This window comes from Coptis chinensis, chromosome 2, assembly GCF_015680905.1.
Source record: "Coptis chinensis isolate HL-2020 chromosome 2, ASM1568090v1, whole genome shotgun sequence".
NCBI classification, from domain to species: domain Eukaryota; kingdom Viridiplantae; phylum Streptophyta; class Magnoliopsida; order Ranunculales; family Ranunculaceae; genus Coptis; species Coptis chinensis.
Window position 1 is genome coordinate 84,121,504 of NC_141457.1, and position 19,922 is coordinate 84,141,425.

At 37.8% G+C, this 19,922-nt stretch overlaps 2 protein-coding genes and 1 pseudogene across 2 annotated transcripts; 1 reads left to right on the forward strand and 2 right to left on the reverse strand.

The window, feature by feature from the left end:
• The first annotated feature begins 2,756 nt into the window (after positions 1 to 2,756).
• LOC147518406 (ammonium transporter 2 member 5-like) lies at positions 2,757 to 5,536 on the forward strand. The gene is made up of 3 exons (XM_086590261.1): positions 2,757 to 3,907; positions 4,073 to 4,358; positions 4,752 to 5,536. Exons 1-3 carry the CDS (start codon positions 3,317 to 3,319, stop codon positions 5,291 to 5,293), a joined length of 1,419 nt encoding a protein of 472 aa, XP_086446387.1. The 5' UTR covers positions 2,757 to 3,316; the 3' UTR covers positions 5,294 to 5,536.
• Positions 5,537 to 6,703: 1,167 nt separating this feature from the next.
• Positions 6,704 to 8,587, reverse strand: ARFC1 (ADP-ribosylation factor C1). The gene is made up of 3 exons (XM_086590262.1): positions 8,333 to 8,587; positions 8,060 to 8,252; positions 6,704 to 7,292 (listed from the first exon to the last, which is right to left on the reverse strand). The coding sequence occupies exons 2-3, from the start codon at positions 8,249 to 8,251 to the stop codon at positions 6,933 to 6,935; spliced, it is 552 nt and encodes a 183-aa protein (XP_086446388.1). The 5' UTR covers position 8,252; positions 8,333 to 8,587; the 3' UTR covers positions 6,704 to 6,932.
• Positions 8,588 to 18,621: 10,034 nt separating this feature from the next.
• Positions 18,622 to 18,715, reverse strand: LOC147518408 (small nucleolar RNA R71; annotated as a pseudogene).
• Between the last annotated feature and the right edge of the window lie 1,207 nt (positions 18,716 to 19,922).

Genomic DNA, 19,922 nt, shown 5'->3' on the forward strand with positions numbered 1-19,922 from the left:
AATGAGAAACTTGAGTATTCTATGTACAGATATTTGAAATTTTGATATATTTCAAATAATTGAGTGAAATATGTTTGTAAACCCTAAACCCTAAACTAGTTTATTATTCACAATTGGAAAAAAAATAGAAAATAATAAGATTAGATATAAAACAAATTATTATTTTAGATTTGGATAATTGAGTGAAATATATTTGAAATTAAAATTTTTTTATGTTGGTACGAAATTTGTAAACCCCGAACCCTAAACCCCAAACCCCCAAACTAGTTTATGATTCAAAATTTGAAAAACAAAATAAAAAATAACAAGTTTAGATATAAAATAAATTATTATTTCGAATAATTAAGTGAAATATGTTGGTACAAAATTCGTAAACCATGAACCCTAAACCCCAAACCCCAAACCCCTAAACTAGTTTATGATTCACAATTTGAAAAATAAAATAAAAAATAATAAGTTTAGATATAAAACAAATTATTATTTCGAATAATTAAGTAAAATATGTTGGTACGAAATTTGTAAACCCTAAACCCCAAACTAGTTTATGATTCACAATTGAAAAAAAAAATGAAAAATAACAAGTTTAAATATAAAACAAATTATTATTTTAGATTTTGGCATGTTTGATTACATTATTTTAGATTTTGGCATGTTTGATTGCATGTTTTAACTTTGTTATATAGATACTATGTCATAACAGATAAAAAGTGCATAGTGCATGAAATTGTGTTGGTGTAACTAATTGTGTTGTTCATAACCCAATGTTTTAAACCGGATTTCAATTTTTCTAATTCAATTGGGATGTGTTGATAATTGATCATTGCTAATTCAATTTTGCAGATAATTGTTTAAATAAATTATTGCACACTTATGATCGATTAATGATTTGTATTATAAAAAAACTGTTCGGTGTTTATGTATAAGAAAAGTGTAATTAGTGTTTATGTAATCAATTTTTATTAGTTAATTGGGCTAGTCATTGGTTAATCAGGAATTTCCTTGGTTTAGAACTTCTCAATTATGTTAGTCTAAACGACTTCATCATATAGCCCCATAGAAGCCCCAAATGACCCAGCCATACCGCTTGTATGTGATACTAAACGGCATGGCATAATCGTTTCAATTCACAAACAAACGATGTGGTCAAGCCGCTTGAGTGTACACTCAAATGATATGGTGGTATCATTTAAGTGTACACTCAAACGACATGCTCAGACCGTTCTATGAAAATTCCAGAGAGCCAAGTCTCAAATGACATGATAAGACCAAGTGCGTCTATACTCAAACGATGTGGCGGTATTGTTTGAGTATACACTCAAACGACATGGTGAGATTGTTTGAGTGTACACTCAAACAACCCGAGGGGTTCGTTATGGCAAGACCAGTTGAATTGGTTGCTGGGCCTAGGCTTTGATGACAAACTTGTAAAATTTCTTTTTTTTAAGGGTTGCCCAATCCAATTTGATGAGTGCCCGATTAATTCACCTTAAATTTAGGAAGTCCGCTTCCTGTATGTATGTATTGATAACAACACCATCAAAGAATGTGTTAGCAACTCTACTTGGTTAGGGTGACATCTTCGAAGTCCGAAGAATCAACAATGCACTGGTGAAATCCAGAAGGCATAAAGAAAAGTTTGAAATAGTGCAACTTTGTTATATGCACTATTTGTCTCTTTAGTCTATACCATAGTACAAAATATTGTGATATATCACGATATATATTGAGATTTCAACAAAGGATAATTAAATATAGCGATATGTTTAGAGATATTCACAACTGTAAATATCGGTGATATTATCGATATTTTAAGATATATCATGATATTTATAGATATTTGGTGATATTTTGTGTATGTAATAATTTTATTTAATATTTATTATTATATTTTAAATAAATATAAATTATATATCATGATATATCAAGAAATATCCACAATATCCACGATATTTATCAATATTTTGGATATATCCACGATATTTGTATATGAAACAATGTCAAATATCTCTAAAGAGGAGATATAACCACGATACATATCTATAAATCACGGATTGATATTTTGCCATATCCTGATATTTTGTACTACGGTCTATACTGCTCCACATCATATACGTTTGGCAATTGGTACCACTTTTTTTTCATAAAGCAAATAAGCAATTGGTACTACTGCTTTTCCTATCTGAAACACATTTCATGTTTATTATTATCTGATAGACGCTTCCATATTCTTTAATTATATTGTATTTTGTAAATTGGACACTGGAAAACCAAAACATATTTTCCCGAGTATACATTCTTTTTCAAGCATGCATATTCTGGAAATGCGCATATCCAAAAAATGATCATGATTCTCATGAGGATGTCAAAAGCTTCCACATGATATACTAGTTTCACCTTGTCTCAAATGTAACTAGTTGCCTCTAGGATGTATCCTATAATATATTATATATAGAGAGAGAGAGAGCTTGGCTCACATCTAAGCAGTACCATTGGTACTATCTATTCGAGTGGCCATGAAAATTCTTGCTGTTTGTTTGTGACAAAAGACAGATGAAGTCTATAGTTTTGGAATGATCACAGGTTAAGTAACTCTACCTTTGAATGTACCGCCACAATGATGAAAATGACATTGTATTTTTGTCGAACTGCTAACATTGCCCTGTTTTGAATTAGATATTTCCTCTATTCAACTTACCATCTTAGCCTTCCCGTACGGAATTGTCTACAAAACCGAAAAACATATATTCTGTTAAACTAGTATAATTTGATTAGTTAACGGGGTATTCCAATTCAAGATACATTTTCAGTAATATACATATACCATTCCTCAGTAGATATTTTTCGTTCTTACGAAATCCATTTAACTTGAGGCATATCATTGCAAGAGTGTAATTAATACCATATTCTCTGTGAAATATTAATGCTCTGTTCACTTTTCAACTATGCAAGGACAGGAACACAAGAACAAGCAACACGAGAACAAGATTAAGACATTGTCATATGTTAGAACTTAGAAGTCAAAAAAATGCACAAATTCTTCATGCATTTATAAATTACGAACCCAAGGGCACCTAAGTAACTAAACGAGTGACAACAAAAAATTTCGGAATGCCCAATACAGTTACATAGAAACATCAATCAAGTCCAGGCAATCAACAGCAGAACAAGTCATTCTCTATTTTCCTATATAGAATCATCTCCTATATATAAGAAGAGACTTACCAACTATAAGAACATATAGGCATAGAGAATATCCTCTACCCGTCCTACTTTCTCTTTTTCTTTGTTGTCCTGAAATCAAGTTTCTGAGTAGAGGATGTCATCACTTCCAGCGAACCTTATGCCCAGTCCGGCTGCTCCGGATTGGATGAACAAAGGTGATAACGCATGGCAACTCACAGCGGCAACAATGGTTGGTCTACAAAGTGTACCTGGTCTTGTTATTCTCTATGGTAGCATTGTTAAGAAAAAATGGGCAGTAAATTCAGCATTCATGGCTCTTTACGCCTTTGCAATGGTCCTAGTTTGTTGGGTTGGTTGGGCGTACCAAATGTCGTTTGGCAAAGAACTAGTGTCCTTCTGGGGAAAACCTGACGTAGCACTAGACCAAAAAATGCTTCTTGGCCAAGCAATGACTAATGCTTTTCCGCAGGCAACCATGGTTTTTTTCCAATTTGTGTTTGCAGCAATTACATTGATTTTGATTGCGGGGGCTTTGCTAGGGAGAATGAATTTTCATGCATGGATGTTATTTGTACCTTTGTGGCTCACATTTTCTTACACAATTGGAGCATATAGTATATGGAATAGCAACGGGTGGTTGAGTCGGGCCGGAGTTATAGATTATTGTGGGGGATATGTTATCCATCTCTCATCTGGTGTTGCTGGATTCACTGCAGCTTTCTGGGTAAGCACTGAAATAGGAATGCCTTCTTTTTTGTTCAACCTTACTAGATTCCTCCTATTAACTAGTCCCTTGTAGTTCAAAATCTCATCTATTAGGACATCATATACTAGCGCCTGCACGATAAGAAAACATACTTAACGATCATGCTTGATGATTAACTTTTAGGTTGGCCCTAGGACTGCTAAAGACAGGGAGAGGTTCCCACCAAATAACATCATTCTGATGCTTGCCGGAGCTGGTTTGCTTTGGATGGGATGGACTGGTTTCAATGGTGGAGGTCCTTATGCAGCCAATATTGATGCATCTCTCGCCGTCCTTAACACACACGTCTGTGCAGCTACAAGCTTACTTGTGTGGCTCTTCCTTGACATCACTTTCTTTGGGAAACCATCTGTAATTGGAGCAGTGCAAGGCATGATCACCGGATTGGTTTGCATCACCCCTGCAGCAGGTAAATAGACAAGAAAAGCTAGGAACTAACTCCTTAAAGAATTGAATGGAGATCTCTCCCTTTACATTGTTTTAATGTTGGAGTTAATCATTCAGAGCTAAAATTTTGGATTGTCGGTATAAAACCACGTCTATTATTATGATTGTCTGATTGTAGCTCTAAGAAATTGCTTCTTGACGTCTTATGAAACAAGCAGCGCATCAGCATGAAAGTACACGTGCTGATGTGCCCATGAAGAAAGACAGTGAAGTTGATTTTTTGAAGGACGGCCATATGAAATTATGACGATTAACATAAACATGAAGCTTTTCTTTTACTTTCTGTTGTCATGTCCAAGGTTCAAATCAGATACAACTGAAACTAAATCCAAATGTTTGGTACATCCTTTTACAGGAGTTGTGCAGGGTTGGGCGGCAATAATCATGGGAATGTTGTCAGGAAGCATTCCATGGTACACCATGATGGTCCTTCACAAGAAATTTTCAATTTTAAAACAAGTAGATGACACCATGGCTGTGTTCCACACACATGCAGTAGCAGGTAGTTTGGGTGGTGTTCTTACTGGTTTCTTTGCAGAACCAAAACTCAACGGACTCTTCTTTACTAGTCACGTTGACCGATATATTGGACTTGCTTATGGACTTAAAAATGGCCGCACCGGTGATGGGATGCGTCAAATGGGGATGCAGATTGGAGGAATTGTGTTCATTATTGTCGTGAATGTGGTTATAACTAGTCTTATCTGTTTGCTTATCAAACTAATTGTGCCACTTCGACTAAGTGATGAAGACATGCAAATTGGCGACGATGCTATCCATGGAGAAGAAGCTTATGCTCTATGGGGTGACGGAGAAAAGCTTGAGACTTCAAGGCACAACTCTGTTTATGATCTTGAAGAGTTCCCAGCTGCGACAAAGAAGGTAAGTGAAGTTTAAATGATTTGAGTGGCTGATATGATGGAATCAACTGGGTAGAAGAAAGTTTGGGAGTGAGTGAGTTACTTTAAATTAGTGTATTTCGTTCTGCTATATTTGATGTGTAAGTGTTTTTGCTGTTTGTTGTAAGGAGCTTAAGTCGATTGTAGACTTGTAGTTTGATCTTATATAAGTATTAAGTACCAATGTAATTGCAAATAATCATGAATTTCCGTAAGGCTGATAATTGCAATTTGACCGACTCCTCTAATTATTCTGTCATTTTGTTGCGCGATTCTGTCAACGGTCCTTATAGCGGCTGCTATATGATAGTGTTTTACTAACCAGCTGTGGTCATTGTTCGGCAATACAATATAATAGCAATTCCAAGAACTTCTCGTGCTCAGACAAATCTCTCCATCTCCATTAACTAATTCAACAACCATAACGATATAACATTTACACGTGAGGGGATTTATACACTAATAGTAGTTCTTTTGGGGTTTGTTTTTCCTAAGGTACCTAAAGACCCGATTTTCATTGGTTCCACTTCATAGCAAAAACCTCATCCCAAGTCTTTTGTAATTGTGCTATGTGTTATCCTACATTACAATTTCTCGAATTAGTTTCCTGCCTCCTCCCACCCCACTCATTTTCTTGCCACTGTATCTGTATGGTTTTCTTTGTGTATTGGTGAAGTGAAGTGCCTTAGCTTACGATCAAATTAAGCCACCGTGTTTTGGCAGGCACTGCATAACTTCATTTCTGCATCTCATTCGTGTCCCTATATTTTCAATTTTTATGTTGTTTGTACAAACGGTTTCGTTTGAAGCGTCCCCCAATTAGGACTTAGGAGTGCCATCTAGAATCTTAACTTGGTTGAGAAAATATAGTTCTAGATACTCTCCACACTGTTAGCTCTTTTGTTATTTACCTTTATTTAGCATCTAATACATGAGCCGCAACAATACGTTAAACACGGCAAGACTTTAACTTAACTAACACTTAAGCATCATAGCAAACCGTAAGGAGTGTGTTTTGTCAGAAGTCAGAACTATAAGATTTGGGATGCTCCAGCTAGATGAACTTGCCAGAGAACCCAGCAAGTTAAATTTGTCTATCCTGCTCATTCTAGAATTTTGATGCGCAACTCCCTGAGCTTTGAGGAACTGCATAAACTTCTATTACTGGGCAATGTATAGCTGCCTAGCACTAAAATCATACCGCAACATAATTACTCTGTTCTTATAATGGACCCTCTATTTCACAAGATATTTGCATGTGCTTACTGTTATTTTTTTATCATGAAGATTTACGGCTTCTGCACTCAACATAAAACACACACCATACGGAAAGTTAAAATCAAGTACGCACCTAAACTTGCCCTGGCCTGTAGTAATCAAGAATTTACATTCACAAACAGATCTCATGTTCAAGAATTGAGTTTTCTTCGAATTTAGAGGAAATGTGTTCCCATATACACAAATCTGAAGAATTCATTTTTGTTCTTTTTCTCAAGGCCAATTGAAATCGTAAAATACAACTTAACATCCCATACAGATGTATGTTATACAGGGAAAGATAATACTCTCACATTTGAGCAAAGTTATGAAAGAAAACAATACTTCATGCAGAAGAAAACTTGCAACTTGTACATCCTTTAACTTGTTGTTTTCCCACTCACTCGCTGAGCTATCCATCCCAATCCGTCGTACAACCCATCTCCGGTTAGAGCACAGCAAGCTTGAATGTGCCAGTCATGGTTCTTGATGCTGTGGAGAGAGAGTGCATCTGTGATCTCAGCAGGAGGCATGGCGTCCTTGAGGTCCTGCTTGTTAGCATAGATGAGTACAACAGAATGTTCAAGGTCTTCATGTTGGAGAAGCCTGAATAGTTCATCCTTCATTATTGAGATTCTAGCTCTGTCGGTACTGTCAATTACTGCAATGACGGCATGAGTCCCACGGTAATATGTAGCCCATGATGTCCTCAATCGATCTTGCCCACCTAGATCCCACACCTGACAAAGAAACCAATCAAAGATGAATCACCGGAGAATATCTGAGAACTCTTTGTCTGGTATGGATTAGTCGTATCAAAACACAAACGCAAACTAGTTCATACATGACGAACTCAAACACAAACTAGTTCCAAATCATATTGGTATGAGGTATAGCAAGCATTCTACACGTAAAGCAGAGTTTTGGAGACCATTCTCCAAAAACAACGATGTATAAAATTTATAGCTCGACAATGGACTATAGTTGGCACGATTTAAGAATAGGTTAAGTCTCTACAAGAGATGCAGTTGGTCACATTTCATGCCAAAAGAGCCACACAGATGATCCATAAGTTGCACTCACAAAGCCAACAGGAAAAAAAAAATGAAGATTACAGAATGGTTGTTAGATACAAAAATAGGTTTACTCCACTATTCTTGCGGTAATCACATTCATTGCAAAATGAGGTGAAACTACCTACTGGCTAAACAGCTGGTCTATTAGTTGCAGTAACAAAGCCTGTGGAAAGTGGAAACAACCCAAGACTGGTGACTTGGAAGGTAATTGCTCCCTAATCCCAATACTAACTCACTCTTTGATCGACATCTGGTTATATATTTATAAGCCCCGAGTCTAACTGAGTTACTAACATGCCTACTACTTGGCTTTCCAATGCTTTATGGGTACATTTTGGGAAAAATGAGATATATCTTCTTCACATACACTGGTATTATATGAAAAGGTAAAACCAATAGCGAATCGAAATAAAAGAAGTGAATTGAGTGACCTCGAAACGGATATTCTTGTAAACGAGTTCTTCAACGTTACTACCAACGGTAGGATGAGTAGTAACGACTTCACCGAGATGTAATTTATAAAGCGTTGTTGTCTTTCCCGCATTATCTAATCCCACTACTACTATCTTATACTCTTTTGCCGGAAATAACATGAACCAAAATTTCGACATGAATGCTCCCATCCTGAAATATCATATCATATAATATTTTATTACAACAACGACCATGTAATACACAAATTCAAATGTTTTAATTAAACATACCTCAGTTTAAAGGAGAGATCTGAAAGATTGAAGCCAGGCAGAGGTGGAATTTTATGATCTTTGAAAGACCCAGAACCGCTTACTTTTCATTCTTCAATTTATTTATTGACCAAAACTTCAATTGTGTCAAAATATCGGTTGTATCTGAAATTTCAGTGGGCTTGCGAAAACTTTGACACAATTTTTTTTATCAATTAACGTGTTGATTTTTCAAGAAATGCGACTCACACCCCAGCTTTCTAACCTGTTATCAGTGCTCTAGAAAAAACCGCTAGTCGGTAGTCGAACGGTGGGAGAGGGCCTGGCGCTTTAGGCAGCCAGAAGGCAGGCTAGGCGGGCTAGGATATTAGGTTTTTTTCCTAATATATATAGTAATACACACCTATACTACAAGAAATGAAGAAAATCATTTACCATAACTCAAAAAATAAACACAAACAAATATACTTATTACAAAAATGCATAATAGTTTAAGAATATCGACCCTTCATATAAAAACATACTATTTATTATAGTGGCATATAATTTACATTAGACTTTAGTCTTTTAAATTCATTCAAATCTTAAGTCTACACGAGCCTTTAATTTTTGACATTTAATCATTCAAAAAAAAAAACTTGACTGCACTGCCTAGAGGCCGCCTAGCCCGCCTAATCGGTCCACTAATTTTTTAAATGACTTGGGACTAGGCGAGTCGGTTGGGCACAGCCTACGTGGTCGCCTATACTGATTTTTAGAACAGTGTCTGTTATGCACTTATGCTAAACCTCCCTCATGGCGGCCCAACCCACTTAACCCCCACACCAAACAAACTCTCGATTTTCTAAAACTAATGAATCTCAGTCTATTTTTTATTTCCAAATAAAATTTATTTTCTTTTTTACCCTTTTTCTTTTCAGCAGACCACTCGTTCGTTTTTGGGTTTATTCTCAATATTTTTTACTGGCAACAAGGGCGAAGAACACACCGATTTCAACCTTAAATTTTTCTATGCTCCTGTCAATTTGTTGCATTAACGAATCAAAAGCGAGTTGAGTTTCTGAGTCATGAGAATAACGAACTATAGATTTGATTGCTTTTAAAAGACGTGGGTCAACTTCTGGTGATATTGAATTCGTTGTTTTCTCAATTAGTATTAACACTTTCCCTCCTCCTTCTCTTTCTCTCTCCCCCATCATTCAAATCTCAACTGCATGGTCAGTTCTTGAATGAGTTGAGGGAGATGTTGGGCGAAAGGGTAAGTGTCCCTAGGCTGTTTATTAAAGGGATGTACATAGGAGGTGTGGATGAAGCGATTGAGCTAAATGAATTGGGTAGACTCAATAAACTACTCAACGCGGCTGGCAGGAGTAGGGAACTTGGGAGTGGTGGTGTCTGTGAGGGCTATGGAGGATCTAGGTTTGTTCCATGTTTGGAATGTGGATGAAGTTGTAAGGTGTTGATCGTGGATAAGAAAGAACAATGTGCTTAGTGCAACAAAAATGGGCTAGTACAGTGCCCTATTTGTCATTGATGGTTGAGCTTTGACATGTTCTTGAGTAAGAAACAAACTAAATTATAATGTTTAGTTGAGTAATATCTCTGTAATATTTTGTTTTCAATGATGATTGATGTGTCACAAATTCACAATGCGAAATTCATAAGATATACATTATGTTGATACTGGTTGTAAATCGCTATACAAAGAAAATGAAGAGTTTTACTAGCTAGTTTGTTGAAATATTCATAATTCCTATGTTATAACTTCTAAATCATTGTAAATTTTGAGTGTCAACATACTAATACTTGTGGAATTGAATATATGAAATATGCTAGTGTGTGACCAGACAAGAAACGGAAGCACAACACAGGTGTTGCAAGAGGTAGGAAGAAGAACAAGCGCCTTTGCTATGACCACCGCAATCCAAGAGTGGGCTCCACTCCTACGACATGCTCTGCACTGATTCATTGATTCAACGATTTAATTTATTGTGTTTTTTTTTCCCCTCTCTTCTTCTTATGTTGGATGTCGATGAACTTTCATTTTTTTTTTCATGTTTGGATTTTACATTTTGATGTTATATATACACATTTGTAAAACTATATTTACAGTCACTGAATTTTCATAGACGTTTTTTTTACATTTGAGTTTTGGTAGGTGACGCGGGTTATAGAGATATGAATTTATATATGAAAATATGAATTGACATATGCAAATATGAATTTACATATGTGAATACAAATTTACATATGTAAATATGAAATTTCATAGATGTTTTTTTTTGACATCTAACAGGTGACATATGTTATGTAAATATGAATACAGATATGAATATTTTCATATGTAAACATGCATTTTCATATGTAAATATGAATTTACATATCTCACTGGTGACACAAGCTATAAAATGTGAATTTACATATGCAAATATGAATTCTAATAAACTGTTTTCTGACATAGCTATGAAAATTTGACAAACTGACAAACTCATCAGGCTCATTTCTTGCATTACATCCAGAATTCAAAGATAGTATCCAAAAGTTACATTCGGAATTCAAAGACAAACTAACATTACATGAAAGATCAAAGATTTACGTCCATAATTCAAACAAAATTAGTATCCCAAAGTGATCCACCAATAAAACACAACACATCATTTCATGATCTTCTTTCTTTGGTATGTTACAACTACATCAGAAGGAGCTAAGGGCACCAAATTATTTCCAATCTTGAACTTATGTTTCTCCTTGCACCAACTGCCTAACAACTTTATTATGACGTGGCTTAATTTTTCTAACTTTTTTTTATCCACGTTTTCTTCAACAAAAACCATAAAAAGGTTGCCAAAAGGAGTTTATTTTATCTTGGCAATATGAACATCTCTAATTTTTCCTTTGAACTCCTGGAAAAGTGCTAACATAGGCAAAGCAGAAGAACGAAACACCTTGGTAGAGCAAGTAGGTTTTACCTCCTGCTACACTAAGGGATTGTAATAAATAAGTCGATCTGTTAAATTGACATTTCAAAATTTACTTTCACATATGAAAATACAAATTTACAAAACAAATAAAGCTATGCAAGTAAACTTTTACATATGAAAATAGGAACCAAAACAGTACTGATGAAGGCATACATATGCAAATATGAATTTTGATAGCATTCTTGTTCTGACTTGTTACTGTTGGAGTTATCCCTCACATGAGGAGAAAATGAGTTCAGTTTGCATGGAGAAGCTTGAGCGCGCACGCGCTCCTATTAGTCTTGCTCCAGGTGCTCCTGCGCCCATGCCGTGAACAATCTCCAGTGTTTTTAGGGCGCGCACGCTCGACTTTGGCCTTGCCCAAGGTGCGCCCGCGCCCATGCCTATTTTGGTCAGGATTTCTATTTTTGCGAAACCGCGAGTTTGCAATATAAGGTTTGGGTTTTTGGCAAAGCCCAAGACGTGCAAGACACGAAAAAGACACAACACACAGAGAGGAAACCCAATCCTGAAAGCAATCAAGCTTAAGAGATAACCTTTACAGAGAGACAAGCCTGTAAAGATAGAGGAGTGATCTAGTAAGGTGAGAGACTGAAAGGAGTAATTGTAATCTTCCTTCCCACTTTATAAAAGGATTAACTCTTGTGGAAGTAGGCACCATTGGTCGAACCACGGTATATCTTTGTGTTGTGGTATGTGTTTTACTTCTTTACATTATTATCTGTTGTTAATAGTTGTTTAGAGAGTTGGGCATGTTAGCTAGGTTGTAGTTGTAGTTGATATTTAGAATTTGTTTGGAGTTGAAGTGAGTTCAAATACAAGTTATCTGTGTAGTGGGGATCGATTGATATCGGATTCAACCCCAATAAGTGGTATCAGAGCCTTGGTTAGATTAGCCTCGGGTGTCATCCAAATCTTGGTCGGAAGGTGTTTGACAAAACTCCTGAGAGAAGATTTGAGTTTAAATAACTTGTAAAGATGGACAATTCCGTGAACACTCGCATGACGAGTCTGAATAGGAAGAACTACACCATTTGGAAAGTCAAGATGGAAGACTTGATTTATTGCAAGGACTTAGCACAACCCATTGAGAATCAAGGAGAAAGACCGGAATCGGTTGCTGCGACTGAGTGGAGCAAGCTTGACAGAAAAGCAATTGGGTACATTCGACAGTGCATTGACGACAATGTCTTTCACCATGTATCCCAAGAGACTACAACTTTTGGTTTATGGAAGAAACTTGAAGACCTCTATGAGAGGAAGTCTGGCGGAAACAAAGTGTTGCTCGTTAAGAAGTTTGCCAACACGAAGTACCAAGAAGGTTCTTCAATGTCTGAGCATCTTAACGAAGTACAGAATACCATCAATCAGATGCATTTGATGAAGATTGATATGGGAGACGAAGTTGAAGCTTTGTTTCTATTAGGCTCTCTACCAGAAAGTTGGGAGACGTTAGCAGTCTTTCTACACAGACCAGCCAAGGATGGAATCGTTTCCATGGAGATGGCTACCGTGTCTTTGTTAAATGAGGAGACTAGAAGGAGTTCAAGAAGCAGCTCCTCTCACACAGAGCTCCTTATCACAGAGAAACGGGGGAGAGGTAGAAGCAGAAAACCATCTCATTCTAGAGGCGATGACAGAAGCAAATCTAGGGGTGAAGCTAGAATTCCTAAGGCAGAGAGGCAATGTTACTACTGTGCCACCAAGGGTCACTTCAAATATGAGTGCAGAACACTAAAGAGGGATGAGAAGAATAACTGTGTACATGAAGACATGGTAAAGAGGAACGGAAACTCAGGTAGAGATACTACCGCACTAGTCGATGATAGTCTAATGGGAATTGTGTCAGATTGTGGTGGGTGTTGTCTTAGTACCTCATGCCATGATACAGAGTGGGTGATAGATACAAGAGCATCCTATCACGTCACACCGCACAGGGGATTCTTCACTACCTATAGCTGTGGTGAATATGGTGAAGTGAAGATGAGCAACAGTGGAGTCTCGAAGATTGCAGGGATTGGGGATGTTCACATAGAAACCAATGTCGGATACACCTTGACACTCAAGGATGTAAGACATGTCCCTGACATTCAGCTAAGCCTAATTTCGGCTGGGAAGTTAGATGATGATAGCTTTGTAAACTCGTTTGGTAATGGGGTATGGAAACTGAGCAGAGGTTCTATTGTAGCAGCCAGAGGGAAGAAAACTTGTTCTCTTTACAAAACACAGGCTAGTTTGTGTAAAGCAAAAGTGAATGCGGCAGAAGAAGAAGCTTTCTTTGAACTGTGGAACAAAAGACTGTGTCATATGGGCGAAAAAGGGATGGAAGTTCTTGCTAAGCAAAAGGCCTTGCTAGACATCAAAAGTACACATTTAAATAGATGTACTCATTGTTTGGTAGGAAAGCAACACAGGGTGCCTTTCCAAAGATTCCCGTCTCACAGAAAGGACTTGAACTAGTGCACACAGATTTATGTGGTCCTATAAAAGTAAAGTCCCATGGGGGAGCTTTATACTTCGTGACCTTCATTGATGATGCATCAAGAAAGGTATGGGCATATAGTCTGAAGTACTTGGCATGTTTGAGAATTTACATAGTATGGTGGAAAGAGAGATAGGGAAGCTTTTGAAGTGTATTCACTTAGATAATGGGGGTGAGTACATTGGGCCGTTTGAAGAGTATTGCAAGAGTAATGGGATTCATCATGAGCAGACTGTTCCCAAGACACTGCAACAGAATGGAATAGCTGAGAGAATGGCTCGGACTATTGTAGAGAGAATGAGATGCATATTGTCTCACTCTAAGCTACCTAGAAGCTACTGGGTAGAAACAATGTGCACAACTGTATATGTGATCAACTTATCGCTGTCGAATCCTCTGAATAGTAATTATCCAGGGAGAGTATGGTCATGCAGAGATGTTGATTATGGATACTTGAGGGTATTTGGGTGTAGGGCATTAGTGCATATTCCGAAGGATGAGAGATCCAAGCTTGATGACAAAGCTAAGCAGTGCATTTTTCTGGGTTATGGAGATGAAAAGTTTGGTTACAAACTTTATGATCCAATTAACAAGAAGGTAATCCGAAGTCGAGATGTTGTGTTATTTGAAGACTAAACCATAATAGACTTTGAGGAGGGTGAGAAACTACAAGCTTTCACTAATGATCTTGTTGATTCAGAACCAGAAGTTCCTACTGTGGAACGTGCAGAAGGCATTGAGAATGCAGAGAACCATAGGCTTGAAGCTCATGATGAGAATCCTATTGCTCATGATGTGATAGAACCTATTGATATAGAAGATGCAGATGAAGTGCATGAACCACCACCAGAGCAAGCAGAAGTGCATCCTCCTGAGGCACCAGCAGATGGGGCAAGGAGGTCAGACAGAGAGAGAGACAAGCTTCAACCAAGTATCCACCACATACGTACGTTCTACTATCGGATGGTGGAGAACCTATGTACTATCAAGAGGCTCTTGAAAGTACATACAAAGAGAAGTGGTTGAAGGCCATGCATGATGAGATGAATTCTTTGCATAAGAATCACACTTATGAGTTAGTTGAGAAACCGAAAGGAAGAAAAATTCTCTAGAATAAGTGGATCTACAAAGTCAAGCATGAGGAGAATAATCCACACCCAAGGCACAAAGCTCGCCTTGTTGTAAATAGTTTCTGTCAAAGGAAAGGGAATGACTTTGATGAAATTTTCTCTCCTGTAGTGAAGATGACTTCTATCCGAGTGGTATTAGGTATGACCGCAAGTATGAACCTAGAGGTTGAGAAGCTAGATGTTAAGACATCTTTTCTTCTTAGAGACCTTGAAGAAGATGTCTACATGAACTAGCCAGAGGGGTTTGAGGTCAAATGCAAGGAGCACCTAGTATGCAAGCTGATAAAGAGCTTGTATGGGTTGAAGTAAGTACCAAGACAGTGGTATATAAAGTTTAATTCCTTTATAGCAAAGCAAGGATATAAGAAGTCTACTTCCGATGATTATGTGTTTGTTCAGAAATTTCTAGATGGAGATTTCATAGTGCTCCTGTTGTATATGGATGATATGTTGATAGTTGGCCCAAACATCAACAAGATATCCAAGCTGAAGAAATACTTGAGTAAGTCCTTTGAGATGAAGTATTTGGGTCAAGCAAAGTAGAGACTTGGGATGCGGATCACTCGTGACAGAAAGAGTGGGAAGTTGTGGCTTTCTCAAGAAAGCTACATTGAGAAGGTGTTGAAGAGATTCAACATGGATTAAGCGAAGCCAGTCAGTTGTTCGCTTGGTGGCCAGTTCCGCATGACCAAAGAGATGTGTCCAAAGGGTGAGCATGAGCAGAGTCAGATAGAAAAGATTCCTTATGCATACGCAGTGGGCAGCTTGATGTATGCAATGGTGTGTACAAGACCGGATATTGCTTTTGTCGTTAGTGTTGTAAGCCAATTTCTGTCAAATCTGGGGAAGGAGCATTGGGAAGGTGTTAAATGGATATTGAGATATCTCAAGGGCACTTCCAAATTGTGTTTGTGTTTTGGTGGAAGTAAACCCTTACTTGAAGGCTACACTGATGCAGACATGGCAGGTGATGTTGACTCGATGAAATCCACCTCCGGTTATCTAGTTACTTTTGCAGGGAGAGCAGTTTCTTGGCAATCTAAGTTGCAAAAGTGTGTTGCCCTCTCCACTACAGAAGCCGAGTATAGTGCAGCCATTGAGTGTTGCAAAGAGATGCTATGGATTAAGAGGTTCTTCGATGAACTAGGACTAAAGCATAAATGATAAGAGCCCAAAACTGTAGTTTTAACCCTGTAACAGTCATACTTTTAGACCAATTATGTGAGTAATAATTAAGAGTTAATATCGACACGTGTTTTATGCATTTCGGGCTTCAAAGTCCATTATGTGCAGAAATGTGCCACTTTAGCGAGATAAAGGAGCAAAGGTCGGTTGCTAAGGAGTTCTGTGATTAAAGGCCAAGATTGAAGAAGACAAAGGCTTTGTAAAGCCTGGTCAAAAGCTGAAAAGTCAACACGGGCGTAAACACACAAAGTCGTGAGAACTTCGAAGGCGTCATATCTTTGGACTCAGACCTCGGAATTGGGCCTACCTTATGTCAAAACGACCGGCTCAGAAAGAGCTTTCCAATGTTCCAAGCCTTGACCCAATCAGAGGAGCAGAAGTGGACAAAAAGTCTGTTGAAGCCAACTACAATTGAAGAGGCCTTTTTGGACTGAAAGAATTGGGTTTTGGGCCTGATTCTCTGGCCCAAAACATGGCTCCAAGCCCATGCACGATTTTTGGATCTGAAAGTATAAAAACAAGAGCTTGACTCTTTGTTAATAGTAGATAGTTAGGTTAGAAAATAAGTTAGGTTAGGAAGCTAATGTTAATGGAGTTTAGGGTTAGAAAAAGATAGATCTAGATCTAGTTTTGAGTTTTATCCCATTAATTAATTAGTTTTCATACCTTGTTTTAATATAGATTATTGAATCATTGTTACTTTTCATTAGATTAATAAAGTTAGTTGTTTTTTATAATCTAGCTTCATTTTCCATTAAACATCTATTGTAATTCATTGATGTCATTATTAGTTTAATTAAATTATTGCATGATTAGTTTCCATTGAGTTTAAATAAGCAAGGTTCAAATCTTGATATCATGTCTTGTTTGAATTCCATTGGGAATGATAACGTAATGATTCTCGGCTAAACCTCCATTTGAGGGGGTTGAGAAGCCTTGATGAAAGCTTGATTCCGATTATCGTAGAGTCGTCTTAATTTCCTTTCCACTCTAGAAATGATTAGTTCACCATGAGAATGGGTGTAATCGTTCACATGCTAGTTATGAATTGGTAGAAATGCCATGTGTAATTAGGGATTAGGAGTAACCATATTGTTGTTCGGGCGATTCAATTCGGATTCTGACGATTCGTGGCCGTTAGTAGGATTAAGTCGAAGTTAAGGTGGAATCAATCCCCCTCTAACTCTTTATCATAGAATCAACGTAGCATTCCCATAGTTGTTCTAATAGTCGACTAGTTGCATCTTGTGGGTAGTTGCATCGTAGTCTAGTTGCCATTTCGTAAATCTCTCATTAGACTTTTTAGTTAAGATTACTTATCGTAGAAAAACAAGATATCTGGAAGGACTAGGAGTGGAACGAATCATCTACTCCACTATATCTCATAGGATTGAGAGTAGAATCTTTGATAAAATATAGGCACATAAGATAGTTTTAGTTTACTTACGTTTTGAGTTTTATCGTTTATTTCGTGAGGTAAACTATCAATTTTATGTTTTATCAAATGGCATTGCCATGCCATCTTAGTTTCACTTTTCGCATTGTTTTGTAGTATAACAACTCTTCTTAAAGTCCCATTTCACCCACCCACCCTTGTTCGATTCTAAGCGCGGGTTGTTTTTTTCAAACTTTAAACTTCCTCGAAATTTTTTTTTGCACGGCATCGACTTCAAAAGAGCACACTAGCGCTCAAGCTTTCTTGGAAGCCGAAGCCAACCCGCCCAAACACCGTGTAACTTGAACTTTACACCGAAGCAACCCGTGCCCAAAGTGAGCGACCGGTATACCGAGAGGAATTTTGCGGATTTCCACGTTTTGATTCGAACTTTGATTTTTCAAGTTTTTCAGTGTTCTAACTTATTATATATTAATCAACACGCCGTAAACAAGACGCTTATTTATAAGCCGAAGCAAGGACACAATCGGTATTCCTTTCTTCCACACCTTGCATCTCTCCGTTAGAGGTTTATACTAATATATCAGATTTGTTTGGAGTGTTGATGTGTTTAGCTAAGTTTGGTCTTAGCCTTGTATGAGATTAAGGTCCGGTCGAACAAAAACACGAGCGTAATTACACAACAACGTCAACAAACAAGTCTATCTAGTATACCACCGACTACACCTCTAGCTACTATTTCACACACACACGACCGATATAATGCCCGAAGGCGAAGAGACTCCTCTCTCGACTTCTACAAAGCCTTGGCTATAGCCATAAATCTTGCATCGTTTCTAGCGGACCGGTGGGGATTTTGATCCCCCCAAATATTTTAATTTGTTACCCGTTTTTCATGGGTTAGACCATGAAAAACCTTACAAAGACACGTAGGATTGAACAAGTCCTAACAACATTCCACCATCCTACGGTTGGTGCGGAACAAATTAAACTCAGGGTATTCCCTTTCACCTTAGCCGATAAAGGCGTCTTGGTTAAGCGCCAAACGCCTAATTCTGTGGACTCGTGGGCTAAACTTGTTCAGCTGTTTATGGAACATTTTTACCCACCCCTAAAGACGGATGAGATGCTTTCCAAGATTCATTTCTTTCGACAAAATCCTCATGAATCATTTTCAGAGGCTTGGAATCGTTTCATCGATCTCCTTATAGAGTGTCCACATCATAACTTAGCGAAAGACACGTTAGTTCGTGCCTTTTTCAAAGGACTTCTACACCACCATAAAGAAGTCCTAGACATAATGAATGGGGGTAGTTTCTTAAGCAAAGGAGCCTCGGAGGTTTATAAATTTTTAGAGGATCAAACTAAGCGAAATAACAACTGGGGGGGGTAGTGACGATATCCACCGCTCCGCTAGTTCTTCAAATACAGTTAAGGCCACCGGTATGTTTGAAATTAAACACGATCCCGAGCTTAAAACTCTAATCGAATCACTCACTAAAAAGGTAGAGGCCATTTCTGTTCAACAAAAGCCTATCCCCGTCATGAATGTAAATTCAAATCCATGTAGTTTTCATTTGGAGCCACGAGCATCCCGACTTCCATCGTCCTATAGCCTATGAACAGGCTTGTTCCATTAATAGTGAACCTAAGCCCTTGGAGACAAAATCCCAACTTCCGGTTGGAGAAATAACCAACACGCCACACCTCCGGGGTACAATAATCAATATGTTAGGCCAACGCACGGTTTAACCAAGCTCCACCACGACAAGGGCGCGTGGTCGGGGTAATTTTAATAATTATAACAACCAAGTGCAATCTCGACAAGGTCAAGCATAAGGTCAAGGTAGTTATAATAATTATAATGCTAATAGAGGTATCGTTCGGTAAATAATAATTATCAAAATCCACCCATAAATAATTCACGCTGAAATAGTTTTGAGTCCACACCACCCGTGACTACTACACCCACACAACCGGATCGTCTTGACACCTTCATACAAGTGAGCCAAAACTTTTCCAAACCATGGCTCAATCTAACCAACGGCTTCTACAATCCGTTAATAATTTAAGCCAACAGTTGGCCCAAGATAAAGCCCAACCCAAAGGTGTGTTTCTAGGTCACGCAATACCTAATCCTAAAACAACAAACACATCCTTTGAGGTAACCGATAATACTAGTAATGAATATGAAAATGTAGGTGAGCTAAAGGCCATCACCACTCTCCGTTCTGGCAGAGTGGTTGATAACAAAGTAACTATGCCTATAGTTACCCCACTAGTAGCCCCTACACCTGCTACTTTACTAGATACCGAAATAGAAACTGAAGAGCCTAACACTGTAGAGGTACCAATTACAACACAACCTAAGAAACAGAAAGCCAAGGTTAAACATCCAGGTGATACAATTGCTAAATATAGAGAGAAACCACCGTTT

Bases quoted from the DNA above. Each gene is read 5' to 3' on its own strand.
- LOC147518406 (XM_086590261.1), top strand. From the start codon at position 3,317: ATGTCATCACTTCCAGCGAACCTTATGCCCAGTCCGGCTGCTCCGGAT. The intron at 3,908-4,072 runs GTAAGCACTGAA...ATTAACTTTTAG, and splicing joins GATTCACTGCAGCTTTCTGG to GTTGGCCCTAGGACTGCTAA. The intron at 4,359-4,751 runs GTAAATAGACAA...ATCCTTTTACAG, and splicing joins TTGCATCACCCCTGCAGCAG to GAGTTGTGCAGGGTTGGGCG.
- ARFC1 (XM_086590262.1), bottom strand. From the start codon at position 8,251: ATGGGAGCATTCATGTCGAAATTTTGGTTCATGTTATTTCCGGCAAAA. The intron at 7,293-8,059 runs GTCACTCAATTC...TTTCTTTGTCAG, and splicing joins ACAAGAATATCCGTTTCGAG to GTGTGGGATCTAGGTGGGCA.